This window comes from Diplotaxodon limnothrissa, linkage group LG20 (assembly GCF_057381915.1).
Source record: "Diplotaxodon limnothrissa isolate DT_005_m linkage group LG20, D_limnothrissa_male_GT1.1, whole genome shotgun sequence".
Classification (NCBI taxonomy): domain Eukaryota; kingdom Metazoa; phylum Chordata; class Actinopteri; order Cichliformes; family Cichlidae; genus Diplotaxodon; species Diplotaxodon limnothrissa.
Window position 1 is genome coordinate 27,498,137 of NC_140615.1, and position 14,375 is coordinate 27,512,511.

The 14,375-nt window shown below is 39.2% G+C and overlaps 1 protein-coding gene across 1 annotated transcript in view; it reads left to right on the top strand.

Annotated features, from left to right (window-relative positions):
- LOC146611099 (uncharacterized) overlaps positions 1–14,375 on the top strand; it is a 46,491-nt gene that overhangs the window by 28,231 nt on the left and 3,885 nt on the right. The window contains exons 2-7 of the mRNA XM_085345034.1: positions 9,453–9,654; positions 11,057–11,111; positions 11,274–11,364; positions 11,488–11,891; positions 12,249–12,401; positions 13,000–13,161. Of these exons, the coding sequence (XP_085201160.1) occupies positions 9,527–9,654; positions 11,057–11,111; positions 11,274–11,364; positions 11,488–11,891; positions 12,249–12,401; positions 13,000–13,161 (993 nt within the window). The 5' untranslated portion in view covers positions 9,453–9,526. The remainder of the gene's footprint in view (positions 1–9,452; positions 9,655–11,056; positions 11,112–11,273; positions 11,365–11,487; positions 11,892–12,248; positions 12,402–12,999; positions 13,162–14,375) is intronic.

The following is a 14,375-nucleotide window of genomic DNA, read 5'->3' on the forward strand; positions in this document are numbered from 1 at the left end:
GGTTGAATTTAGGGAAAGACAAAGCAGACCATTCATCTCATAGACAGATCACCGCATCAGCAAAGTGCGTGCCTGGCTGTAAATTTTTAAATGTGTACAGCAAAGGGGTTTTGAATATGTGGCATGATTTTGGAATTATTTGAATGTTTAATAAGTGAACATATTAAATCACAAGTAACGTAAGGCTTAGGTGAAATGGCAGTTGATGATCTTGTGGTCAACAGAGAAAAGTCATACATTCTGTGCAAGAAAGACACATTCAGCAGCTCAGCAAAGGATAACTGTCAGCAGCAGTGCCAGAGCTGCAGAGCCGGATACTGATGTTCATGAAGTTAGAACCTAACTGAGGAAAAAAAAAATTTTTAATTTTTTTTTGATAAAACTTTAATTTTTTTTTTTACTTAATTTTTAAAATGTCAAAAAAATGTAGAATTTCCCCTCCAAAATTAATATATATATAACATATTTATTTATATCTCATAAATAAACAGGCTATTCTGAAACAAAACCAAAAAAACTGACCCTACACTTGCCACTTAATGCTTTTGCTCATTAAGGAAAGTATGCTTAGTAAGCTTTTAGCAGAGTCCAAATCACATTTGTTCTTGGTTATGAGATTAGAACGTTAGTCCAGGACAAAAGCTCAGCAGGTTAAATTCACTTGATCTTTTATGCGACCGTTTGTAACAGGTCACTTCGGGATAGGCATTAAATTGCAAACTGAATTTTCAAGTTCCTGTACAAGGTCTTAGTCCTGTGCCTGTGTGTGTGTGTCCGTGTGTGTTAGTGAGGCTTAGCTGATGGCAAAAATGTCAGAGGGTTAAGCTGCGCACCCCCATCCCTCCACCCCACCTGCCTTCCTGTGCGTCTCTTTCCCTTTTTACTGCTATCTCCCCATCAGTCCATGTTGTTATGCGCAGCGTAGCGGTGTCCCGCGGGGCCTGAGATTGCCACGGACATGATGTGATTCCGCGTCTCCTTTTAGCTGTAATATGCTGCACTACAGGCCTCTGATGAACTTGCCTCATAAGGCATGTTGTCCTCTACACTCTCCTCTTTCTTTCTCTGATTGCCATCTATTTCTGTCAAACACAGATAATGCGTGCTTCAATGACTGATCTTCAAATGGCATTATTGATTGATTTGGAGGTGGGAAGTAAAGAGGACAGACTGTTTAGTTACAAGTCGGTGCTGTGGAGGTGATTTAAGTGAAAATATGTCATATCACTCGATGGGCATTGGTGGCCTGTAACTGATGTGTTGATTTATTGGGAAAGAGCAGTGCTGCACACTCGCTCATTCACAAAGACCCACACACTTACGCAGCAACCCTCATATCTCAGAACTCCATTGTTGCCGTTGATTAATAATCACTTAGTTGAATTTGTCCTAATGTGATGACAGAGGTTGAAAGCTGTGCTCAGGATCATGGCAGGGGCATATCAGCCTTGTCTGGCTGCATTTACAAAAATTGCATGAATGCTGGCTTTATTAATCAAGTGTGAAGAGGGAACAGTGGGGTTTGGGGGAGTCTTTATGTGATAAATTCAATAAGCTTGGGGACAGAAGAGACAGTGGCCAACGTGGGAATTGGAGGGAAAAGAAAATTTAACTCACCTGTCTAGCATTGTAGACAGTTTCGGTTTTACATACTGAGGTTTTGAGATATCCATCTCTGAAAAGGTTATTGGTGCTGCTCAAAGTTACCAAAATACAAAAGCGTTCAACAGCAAGCTGTCAATCAGCGAGTCGTCGTCAGTTTTCATCGTGACTATTTTCAACTGAAGTTGACAGTCATGCCAACCAAAAAAAGTCTCTTTGCGTAGTTTTTGGAAACAAAATGGCCAAATCTGAAACTTATTTTAAGAGAAAAACAATGAGATAAAAAACTTTGTTGAGGTAACACAATGTTTTTTTTAAAACACCAGCCAAACTATAAATAGCGAAAAAAGGTGGAAATGATTGTCATCTATGAATAAAACACTGCATACTGTCACGTGTTGTTACGTTTGGCTTTTACTGTTACGTGTGTGTGTGTAAAAATAGTTTGTGGGATGTTGACAGATTTTCCAGATGTTACAGCTTTACTGATAAGTTTTTAATGTCGAATTACCTGCTAAAACTCTGATACTATTCCTGATTGTAACTATATAGTTACATAAGTAAATTTAACCAAGCAGTCTTGTTAGCGATATCTTAGTTTTTTGTTGTTTTATTATTGTTTATTTCTTATTTGAGCTATTACTAAATTATTACTATCATTCTATCACAAAGTGTTGCCCACAGTGGCTATGGCATCAAAATAACATTCATTGTACAGTCTGTATCTGTATCTATCTAATATAAAGCGCTTTGAGGCGACTGTTGCCGTGATTTAACGCTATCAATAAAATTGAATTGAAAATACAGCAATAGTTTAAAATGAATCTTAATATCTATGTAACCGAAGATGAAAATACACCCGAAGAAGCTGAAATTGTGTCTTCATTCACTACACTGTGGTGTTAGTTTGTTCTTTAATGTCAGGATTGTGTTATTTAATTTCAATATTGTTTACCCAAAGTGAGTTTCTTCTTCTTCGCTGCAGCTTTTGCTCACTTTCATTAAGTAAGCTGCATGAGAACTCATAAAATAATAACTCTGGTGAAACTGTTGGGTGTGTAGTTCAGTGACTGCATGTTTTTCTGAAGTACTGATATTTGTTACTACTCTGTCAATAATTGTACCTGAAGAGGAATCATTATAATGTATTGCCATATTAATAGTTCATTCTACCCCACTAATGGTAAGAGTGTCCTTTTTAACTTATAGTCTATTTTTGGATAATTTACTGAAATAAAGAATATGTTTATGATATTACAGTATTTTAATTTATGAGGTTATTTATGGTAACATTAATGTCTTTTCTCATTTACACACTCATTCTTAGTACTGATGTGATATTGGATATTATTATGCTTAAGTTTTAGAATAATAGTTTATGCAGTGGGGATGTAGGCAGAGAGTGATTTTCCTCTTTGTTTTGTAGTGTTCTGTTTTTCCCCACATTTAGCAAATAGATTCATCAACTTTAGTTAGTGGCGGGCATCAAATCAAAGATAGTGATGTGATTGATGGAAACAAAAAGGTTAATTTCTCTCCTTGGTGAAATACTGTGGTTGTGATGTGTAATCTGTCCAGTTTGATAATGCATAAACATGACAATGTGTGTTACGGTGAGCGTTAATTAACATCTTCATTATACAGTATGTTTTTTATGCTTAATGGAGACCAATGGCAGAGAAGTTGGTGCTGCATTGTCAAAATAATTTAATCAGTAAAATACAAAATAGATTTATTTTTACATAATATTTTTACTTCCATGTTCTGCATTGTGTTTACGCACGTGATGCTCCAAAAATGTCTCTTTCGCAAAGCTTGCCAAATCAGAAACTAAGTAATGTAAGTAACCTTATGTAAGTCGTTATAAGAGAGCCATTCTAGGATACAAGAAGAAGAAGAGCAGCTGCACAGATTTCTTTAATTTTGGATGACTGCAGGGAATCACTGTTGAAATGCTGAGGCGAACCTTAATATACTTAATATATACTCAGACTCCCCAAAGCCGTCCAGCTTGTGCTTTGTGCAACATTTGGCGCTGTTGGTATTGAAGTCATTTCTATTCAGCTCTTCTGCTCTTTCAGTGAACCCTTCATAGGGCACTCATTGAAATACTTGGAAATGTAAAATTTCGACCCTCGTGTGTTATTGGAGGATATGATGTGAGTTAAAATTGTTTTTATTTATTTATTTTTTCTTACTTTTGTAAGCTGGGCGATACAGCCTTAAAATTGAATCACAATATTTAAATGAAATTTGCTTTAATATTTCTGACGATATAGAAAAATAATTACTGAACAACATTTTATTAATGCTTGCAGCTTACAGACTACAGCAAGTGTAAGCAAGTGTGCTACCACCAATGATGACACACTATGTAATTCAAAGAGTGAACGTACGAGATGTCTGCAGCAGTATTACAGTGACACAGCATTGTATTCAGTGATAAAGCACAAATCAACTTAAACAGAAAAGTAGCCTAGGTCATGTTTTCTTTGTAAATTTTAAGTCAAAGTATAAAATAACTGCTCGACACATTAGTTTAACACTAACTTAACCTTGTAACACTTCAGAAGCTGCAGAAGATTGTCAGATAATACAGTTGAGATATATTTTCTACCTTGGATGTTCCATCTTACTTACGCTGAGCTGTTTAACCAGCTGGCTACAGTTATGCTTTTCCACCATGTAATCATATCATATGGACTGCAACTAGTGAGCACAGCTAGTGGCATGTAATATCGCGATGTGACACTTTTATATCACATAAAAATGTACATGATGTTATCGCAGACAATATGATATGGCACAGCCCCCCTTTTTTAATATTTTTATGCTGCAAATCAAGGTCAATTATATGATTTCTCACACATTTAAGGCAAAATAATTATTATTTAGGAATATTTATCTTTACTGATACTCGCACTTGTCAGAAATATAGCACACAGTGCAGTCCTGTCCAGTCATAGGGAACTGTTTCATAGCACTTGGTGAAACTGCTGTAATGTGGCAGCTCTTTAAGCTCTTTCATAAACATCGAATTAAGCATGTGTATAAATCCAAATACAGCTTGAACTATTCTCTGGCATGGTAGTTGATAGTCTGGCACAGCAACATCCTCTTTTTTCCATAAAAGGGAAGATCACAGTTGCAAAAGAAGATTTTTTTTTAAATCAGTATTGATATCCCACTTTGAAGTGAAACTGTAACAGTAAAGTGCAGATCCACTGAAAACAAAATACGTTGACATATAAATCGTAAATATATAACATTAAGTGGTACCACTTAATTTTTTTCCTACACAAAATTTCATCAAAACTATATAAATCCCAATATTGGATTACTAAATCAATTTTAGCTGCACCAAGTCTCACAGCATAAATATACACTAGTATATGCAATATAAGTACGTATAATAAAAACTGCTATAAGGTCATAAAACTTAAGAACGCACACATATTTGACTGTTTGAAAATGTCTATGGGTGAAGTAAACTTCTTACTGTATCACTGTATATTGTTATACCAACCTTTGGCAACATCCAGTGTACTATTAAGCACTACTGTCCAGAGTTATGTGTTATGGCTTACTGAATGCATCTGGTGTATGTCTAAAAATGAACTGGGTGTAAGAATAATAAAAGGCAAAAAAAATAAATAAAAACACATTTTGAGTTTAAAATACTCCGGGCTCATGTTTGTTCAGATCTTTGCTTTTTAACTGGGAGAAAGCCATGTGGTTCTACAACCTCACAGAGAAGCATGGGGAGGCTAATTTTGATGTTAGCATACATGGTTCCCTGCCTAATGAGGGGTTAAAGCTAGCCTTCACAGGAAGCTGACCCAACAAATCTTGACTACTGAAAGTTATTAAAATTGTATAACAACCCATGATGCAATCCACAATTTAAAGAGAAATATAAATGTCATCTTAGAGATGCAAGTGAGCCAGGTTATGTTTATTTTGAAACTTTACAAAAAAGCCCACTTTTGATGTAGTGCTGCAATCTAAGAGAGGTCGGTTCATAGTAAAAAAAACATTGCTCATAAAGTAGCTTGTTGATAATGATTTTTTTAAATATCTAATTAAAGGGATAATGACTAAAAATGCTTGTAGTTATTCATTTGCAGAAACGAGTCTGATAAATTTCCTCTGCTGGTCTCTAAAACAGATTTCCACGCACCTGAAAAACTTGCTGATGTTTTTTTTTTCATCAGTCTATTTTAAGCAACTAAAAGTGGAATCTATAATTAGCTTTAGTTAAGCAGAGATTGCAAAATCACAAGGCTGCACAAGCTTGCCAGACCCCATTTGCACGTTAGAGGGTTAAATAGTGTGACGATTTGACTTTTTATTTGCAAAGTGATTGTGCAATCCAAATACTGGCATTTGTAACACAGAAATTGTTTTATGTTCTCTGTGTGTGTGTTTGTGTGTGTATGTGAGTCTCAGAGACACACAGAGGAAACCTTCCACCCTGTGGTTGTGCTGCACCGCTGCATCCTGCTTGCTGCTCTCTCAGTTCTGCTGCTTGCATCCGCACCTCAGTGTGTCTTTGTAACAATCCCTTTGACCTCTTTACTCATTATCATCAGTACCATTACCATCAGTATTAGCTACTGCACCTTTCATCATCATTGCTGACATCTATATTATAATCACCAGCAGCGGGCCTCAATAGGGCTATCACCACCATTGTCATCTTTCTCAATATGCTGTTATTATCACTGTCATCATTTTACACGTAATCTTCTGAAATGAAGACAGATGCTGGAATAAACATTCTTGCACCCTAACTGTGTGTCACTGTTGAGCATGCTGCAGGGGCGTTGCGCGTCGTGCAGGAACTGCCTCTCCTCCTCCTTCTGAGGCTTGTTCACCACTTGTGAGCTTCGCGTACTGTTAAGTATGCTGCTAGACATGTGCTCCCGTCTTGCATTGTGTTCGCTGGCAGTTCAGAAACACACCCGTCGTATGTGTTTCTCCTCTGAATATTTCAGAAGGGGGCTGACAAAATGCAGGCAGAAACAGACCGCTGATGACCTCCTTCTCATCGACTCCTTTTTCTCCCTCTCTGCGCCCCCCTCCATACTCCCGCGTAGATCGCACATTCTCTAAGGCTTCCACGGCATTTCTCTGCTGTCCTCATCCTCCTAGTCTCATCACTCTCTTTTCTCTCTTCCCTCCCCCACTGTTTATTGCACCCTTCCCTCCTCGTTCCTCCTTCGCGTTTGAAGTGCGCTCCCCTCTTTCCCAGTCTTCCCCCCATTTTCTTGCATATCTTCCACCATTCTCCCCTTTCATCTCCACTCATTTGCTCCCGTGTCTGACCACCTCTCTCTTACCATTTGCCTTCATTCATTTTCTGCCTCATTCCCCCCCCCCCCCCCTCTCTCTCCACTGTGATGTACTCTGCCTGCCTGTCTGTCTATTCCATAAAGGGCTGTCTGAGGCCTCTGCTCTGCTAATTCATTCGCTGTGCATCGCCTCACATATCTGCAGGGTTATGCAGACAGACAGATAGAGAAAGAGAGAGAGGAAAGCAGATCTAGAGAGAGAGAGAGAGACAGATGAGAAAAAAGAGGACATGGAAAAGATGTAGTTTTATCTCCAAGAAACAGGAAGCCAGAGCCAGATCCTGTGGTGGTATGTTCCAGAATCACTCTCTCACACACATTATGTACAGCTGTATACAGCCTGCCATGACCTCTTTCTGTGCACTGTACGCTTTGTCACTTGGATGCAATCCTTAACCGCATGGATGCCATTGTCTGTGTTTCTAGAAGAATGCAAAGCATATAGTGTGTTCGTGTGCCTTATTCCTAATAACTTGGGCTGATAAGTTAGTAATTCTGAGTATATTTGGACTATATTCAGTTCAGGTTTTAGAGATAGATGAAGCAGCCTTTTGCAAAATTAAGCTTAGATGTTCACTTAACGAACTTAAGATATGAGTAGACATTAGTTCGTGTTAAATATTGACACTGATAACTTAACACTGCAGACTAACTAGATAACCATAGCTGACGTCTAGGGTTAGCTTGCAACAATGTGGCCCGTTAAAGCTGAAAGACGTAAATTAACACAAGGTATAAATACTCTGTTCAAGTGAAGACATAATATACTTAAAAATAAAGCCCAATCGATATACGAGTTTTGAAACTGATACCAGTGCAGATATTTGGACTTGGATCTCATATATTGGCTGATGTATGTATGTGTGTATGTGTGTATATGTGTATGTAGTATAGAAATAATCTTACTTTGGTCCATCTAGCTCTGCTCGGATCAGTTGGCTGTTGCCTTTGTGGACACACTATGCAACCACAACACTCATAACATGGTTGAAATGTGTTTGTCTCATTTTGTCTTCTTTGCAGTACCAGTATATTGGCAAAGAGCTACTAATAGTCAGCCTCTAGTAAAAAAAAAAAATGCAAAAAGCAATAATAATAATATCAACATAAAAACATTATACTGGTATGTGTATGTTAACTGTACTGATCATATAGTACTGGTAAAGTTAGTGTTGGCACTAAATATCATTAAAAAGCATCTAGCATTTTTCATTAAGTAAGACATTCGTCAAAAGTGTGAGTCTCTTTTTGAAAGCTAGGCTGTCCTGTAGTAACTGAAATGTAAGGTTCATTTATATTAAAAATAACTTAACTGGGCAAAACACTAAAATATTCTGCTTGGAATAAAACCAATACTGCAGCTTAGTGCACTAAAAGCTAAAGATCATTAGCGTAATTAAATAGTTAGCGTATCAGTATCCTTAATAGAGCATACAGAAAGTAGGTTATATCAGCTTGCTGCAATTTCACTGATCATTTTCCTCGATTGTCACTTTGGCTGAACCTAAATATACCGCACTAGGAAACAGACAGGGTAAAAGCAGTGAAATATCTGACTCATCTCACCGTGATGTTTGTGTCTCCCCGACACCTCTCTCTGTACTGTTCAGTAAAGTTTATGAATGCAGTCCATCTATAAAAATATATTCACAGAAATGCAATTGGAGGAAGAATTAACTTTTCCTTTACTACATACTGTACTCCATACCACTTTCAAATAGAAGTACCATACTCCCACAAATGCACAGGTATAAAATAAATTCAGCCTAGTTTGTAAAATACTCAATTTATTATAAAAATTGGTCATTACTGCAACCTTGTTGATGTACTATACTTAATAATATGCTGATATTAACACATTTTAACCTGATAGTAGGCAGCACATTTTGGAAAACGAATCTCATTTAAGGCTTATGTAAATCAAATTGAGTGTGTTTGTGAAGTAAATTATATAAAAAGACCTGAAGTGAAAATCCTACCTTGTATGTCGTACACTTCATTATTAAAACTGAAACATTTTGCTCGTCAGTGTTTGAGCCACTTGTGATATGAGAAAAAGAATTCTGCAGGCAAATGGAGTGTAGCAGCAGCGAGCCTGGTCCTTCCGTCAGTGAGGCCACACTCTTGGGAGCTCAGTTGGTTTTTCCTGTTAAACTAACTGCAAGAATCTCTCTGGTTAGTCAAATGAATGTTACGGTATCATTTGATCTTTTTTTAACAGCAAAAAGAAAGAATGTGATGAAACAAATTTTGGCGTGCTCGTAGCCGCTGCTTTGTAAGGTGTTCTATTTTCTGTGCATTATTCGACTGAGTCAAAAATAGAAACTGATATGTCAGAATGAGACAGTGACAAAGAGCCAGAGGCAAACCAGGAGCACACACACAAACACACACGCACATTTTTTCACCTTGTTCTAGGCAGCATTTTGCTTTCTTATCTCTCATGTCACTCATATGTTGTATCGCGTGCTTTATCCTTCTCCTCTATCTTTGCAGGTTTTCCTTAGCAGACGGTGTGAGCGGAAGAGTTTAAGCTTGAGTAAGGAAGTGAGCAAAACGGAGTGGGTGTCATGGAAAGACAAGGGGGCTCTCAAGACAACCTTACCTACCAAAACCTGCTTCTACTGGGAGCCATTGCAGCAGCGTCTGCTTTCGTGGTCACCATCCTGATCGTCCTTGTCTGCGTCGGCTGCCAAAGGTATGATTTGTGGTCACGTGACATTGAAATGTGGTATAAGTAGGCCGTGGAATAAAATGATGAACAGCCAGTTTTATGATCTTTGCAGCTTCTTGCTTTAGTGCCTTCCCAAATTACTCTCACTATCCCCTCTTTCTTTTATGTGTCTCCGCTTCTTCTGAACTCTTCTCCTCCTTCCTTTCTTTTCACTTCTACATCCTTCCTCTCCATCTCATTTATCCCCTGCTTTGAGCAGAGTGGCGCTAATGAATGTTAATGGCTGCGAGTGTCGGATCAGATGAAATGATGTTTACAGGACACTGACGAGACAGGCCAGAGTCAGAGCAGGATCACGTCATCCCTCTCCAGCAAACTACTCAGCAGGCAAAAGCAATGGGACACCCCACGGTTTACAAAGGATTAGACTCTGAGCCAGGCAGGAGCAATGGAACAGCCTATGACTTTTTTGCCGAGCCCTCAGAGACCAATCAGAGGCACTGCAGTTTTGTTGCTATGGTATACAAAGACAAGCATGTGGAGAGAACCTCGTTTGTTTTATGAAAACATAACTGCAGTAGTGTTAAATTGTAAAGAAGATGTAAGCTTCTGATTTTTAAGATGTAAGGTTCTTTTAAATTCCAAAGATTGCAGTGGATCTGACTTTATGCCTTCACGTCATTTTTACCTTAAACCCTTCTGCTGTGCCATGTTATTATGAAAAGCTCCAAGGGGAGCTCTCTTCTCGTGGTTTCCTTGGGCAATGATGGCCATATGTTTGAACAAAAGATTTCCAGCTTACTAGAGGAGATAATATCTAGCTCCAGTGACATGGATCTGCCACAACTTCCCGTGGCACCTTTTATATTCAGATTTATTTTAAGCGACTTGCATAATAAGAAGGTGCAGTGTATGGTTTCTGCACCTGTTTGCAGCGCTCTGTTTTGCAGCACAGCAGTAAGAGCTCAGATCTCAGAGATGGGGGTAGAACTGTTGTCACATTTGCACCTGCACCTAGGAGCTCTTGTCTTCTCGTCACACTCTCAGCCATATCAACTGTTTCCTATAGATACAGCCTCCGGGGATCCACAGTGCACTCCATACATTTGCTTCACGAGGTTAATGCTAGAGGAAAGTAACGTGAAATTGCAAAGAGAATCGGCACAAAGCAAACAACATATTAATAATTGTGAGCTTGCCTGCTCTTATCTTGAAAAACAAATTGCAGTGAAGGTCATTCTCCACTTTGGCAAAAAAGCCTGAGTCACGCTCGTTCAATGTTTTACTGGGCTCTTGTTATCAACCGAGGACTTTTATGCCCTAACCAGAGTTGGATGCTGATAGTATCTATCTGCTCTGAGTGTGTGTATATTCTCTTTCTGTCCACTGGCTTCTGTTGACCTTCTTCACTTTGATTTTGTGTCAGGAAAAGCAAAAGCAAGCACCCTCCGGCCGGGGAGAAAGGGACATCTGTAAATATGGTGAGACATCTTTTCATTATTCTATCTTTTCCTCCCTTCTTCGTTTCCTCTCTCCACTTCTCTATCTGCCACTGCTCTTTTTCCTCCAAGCTAAGTACAGATGCACATGCATACGTTTGCATGTTTTACGTCTGTATTAACAAGTCCATGTGTGCACGACAGCAGGGTACCCTTCGCCACCCAAAACTCAACTCCATGAGTAAATCTGACACCAGGCTCCATGAGATCAATCGCTTTCCCTGCAATGGAAACTGTAAGTGGTGGCTAACAGCTCTTAAGTGACAATAAATGATATACTACAATAAGCCGTTACACTGTTTCAGCCATGACACAACCATCTCCTTACGCTTCTCCCTCATCTTTCTCTTTTGCGCAGCTGTTAGTAAGAGCCGTCCAGCTAGTATGGACCTCCTGCTTCTCCACAGTCGCCGCTCCCAGACGGATCTGAGGCCCTCCCACGGCCGACAGCTCCCCCAGATCCCCACCAGTCCACAGAGATCTGGCCAGGGGGGAGAAGGGGAAACGGGAGGGGAAGGGGGAGGCGGAGGAGGAGGAGGCGAAGCAAGAGATCACACCTACACTGAGGTGGGCCTACGCAATAACCCCACCCCTACCCACTACCTGGATGATGGCCTATATGAAAGCGTAGGTGTCCGGGAAGGCCCAAAAGTACCCTCTGCCCCACCAACCACATCAGCCAACGCTCCAGCTATAGCCAGGGCTCCTCAAAGCCCCTCTACTCATGCCAGCGGAGCTCGGAGTGGAAACGGGCACGCAAACGTACGTACATGCATTTTAAATAGCTGTAAATATAAAGCAACTTGCTCACGAGCAATCATGCATTCATGTACATTTCTCCGAAAAACATCTGGGGAGGTACATGCACTAAGCAGTTTAACAGCAGCTATTAGTCACGTGAAATAAAATGTGCCGCACAAGAACCAGTATTACAACTAAAATCGCTGTTTGTTTGCATATAGATGGCTTGCATCATTGCCTTGTTCATGCAACATTAGCTTAGGGTGCTTTGCATGTAATTTTTGTGTGTCTGTGTGTGTTTTTGGATGGTTGACGCTAATAATTTTAGGCAATGCTTACATGTTTTCTCTGTTCCCATTTTATATTTTTTACTCCCAGGGTGGCAGAGGGAATGACACTATTAATGGACCAATGACGGGACGAGGTAATGGAGCAAGTGGGGTCAGTAGGTCACCTCTCTCTTCTGTGAATTCCCTGGCTGTTCAAGATCCATCTTTAGCCGAGTATGCATCTATACGAAAGTTTAGAAAGGTAATTACATTGATTTGTTTTTATCAGTGTTTTAAGCTGGTATCTTTTAAAATTAAAGAGGTGGCGTTTCCCTCATTAAAGCTATGAGTAGGGAACTATTCTAAGTCAGTTTAGTATAAGGAGTAAATCTTTAATCATTTACCTGCATTCACTTTAAAACTTCCAGCAAGCCCAACCTGAGGTAATAAAAGGACACAGATTCAGCTGTACATTCATGTATCTTGTTACCTACTGTGACTAATGGAAACTTTTTTTTTTATGTATTTACGGTGGGTACTAGATGATAGGTGATGTTTTTGTCATGTCACATGATGTTGTCTCTACAGAAGTATGTGTTTGCGTGACACTAATCAGTCAGGAAAAAGGGTAGCAGATTGTTAGTGATATGATCAGTGGTGGTTAAAGTATCGCACCGTAGTAATGTTAAGTAGTGGAGGTTGTGCAAGTAAGAAAACACACTAACTAAAAATTGGTGTAATTCATTGAATAAAGACGTTCGCTTTCAATCTTTTACACTGCTTTTTAAAATCGTCTATTATATTAAAAACTTTTATTAAAACTGCATATAATGTTTTCAATGATGATTCAAAACCTCAAGGCTGACAAGATAAACAGGAAGGAAAACAACGGCGCCGACAGCCAGTCAGACAGCCAATCGAGCGTGAGTGATTCACCCTCTGCTGGTCCTCCTCCACTACATCGCAGTCAAGAGTTTCCACGGAAACAACTGGAGCCATTTCACCTTCACTCCTTCCCAAAGGTAGAGAAATTATTGAATCAGAATGCTCTATGCGACCCATCATAACGCCCAACTATCCACCCACTTTTCCAAACTGTAAGGCTGTCTGATTACCACCAGGGGGCACTGTCCAGAAACAAACAGCTTTCTAAAATCAGATTGAAGATTAGTATTCTTGGATTGCTAAAAAAATTTGAAACAACAGCAGAAGTGGTCACGTTCACCACATCACTGACCTCAATAAGTTCTGTTTTTATTGTTTTGTATCCTATCTTAATTGTATTTGTTTTATTAAAATTGTTGCATGTGCCAGTTGGGATGTATTCATAAACACCTATGAGCATGGGGATGGCTATTACTGTGTTTTTAAGGAGATTTATTTAAGGGTGTTTAAAAAATGCATGTGCATGTGTGACTCTTTCCCTCCTTTGCACTTTGCTGTGCAGCGCAGTAATATTGAGTAAAGGGTGGAAAGATAGATTATGTAAGAGTTTGGCAGGCTGCCCAGCTTTGTGTGTATGTGTGTGTGTATGTATATATATTTAATATATATATATGTCCTGTTGAATCTATCAGCAAGTCTGTCTAGAAACGGCTAACAGGTAGCCAGCAGCCAGAGTGGGAATAAATATTGTTCACATATTGAAGCCATTTACTCTGCCCAGGCCTCTATTACTCACTCTGACTGAGGAACAGGAGGAACATATAAAAGTTTAATCATCCTTGATCACATGTGTACACACCACTACATGATTTCTAATTGGTTTTTCATCACCAGTAGTTACTGCGTCCATTTTAGTGTTAGTTTCCCACGCGTCTTCTGTTTCTTAGCATGGAAACAAATAGAATGGCATTGTTCACATAATTTGATCGAATCTATGCAACTGTGAATTCAGTTGTAGGAATTGAAGTTTAAGAAGGTCCTGTAATTTTGTAAAACAGAGATTTTTCTTAGCTGTTTTCCCTAAACTCTTGCTAAAATTGCCTCCTCCTCCATTTAACTCTTACAGGCAGAGTTAAATGGAGGTTGTGTTTTCGGAGGCATTGTCTGTGTGTCAGTGGGTCTGCCTGTCTGTCAGCAGGATGTCTTTGACTGAAGGGATTTGCATAAAAGCTTGTGGAAGAGTTGGCCACACAACAAGGAGAAACTGATTAACTCACTCCAGATAGAATCCATTGCTTGGCACTAGTTTACACCTCTAAAGCATTTTTCAAAAATAACTATACAGCTTATT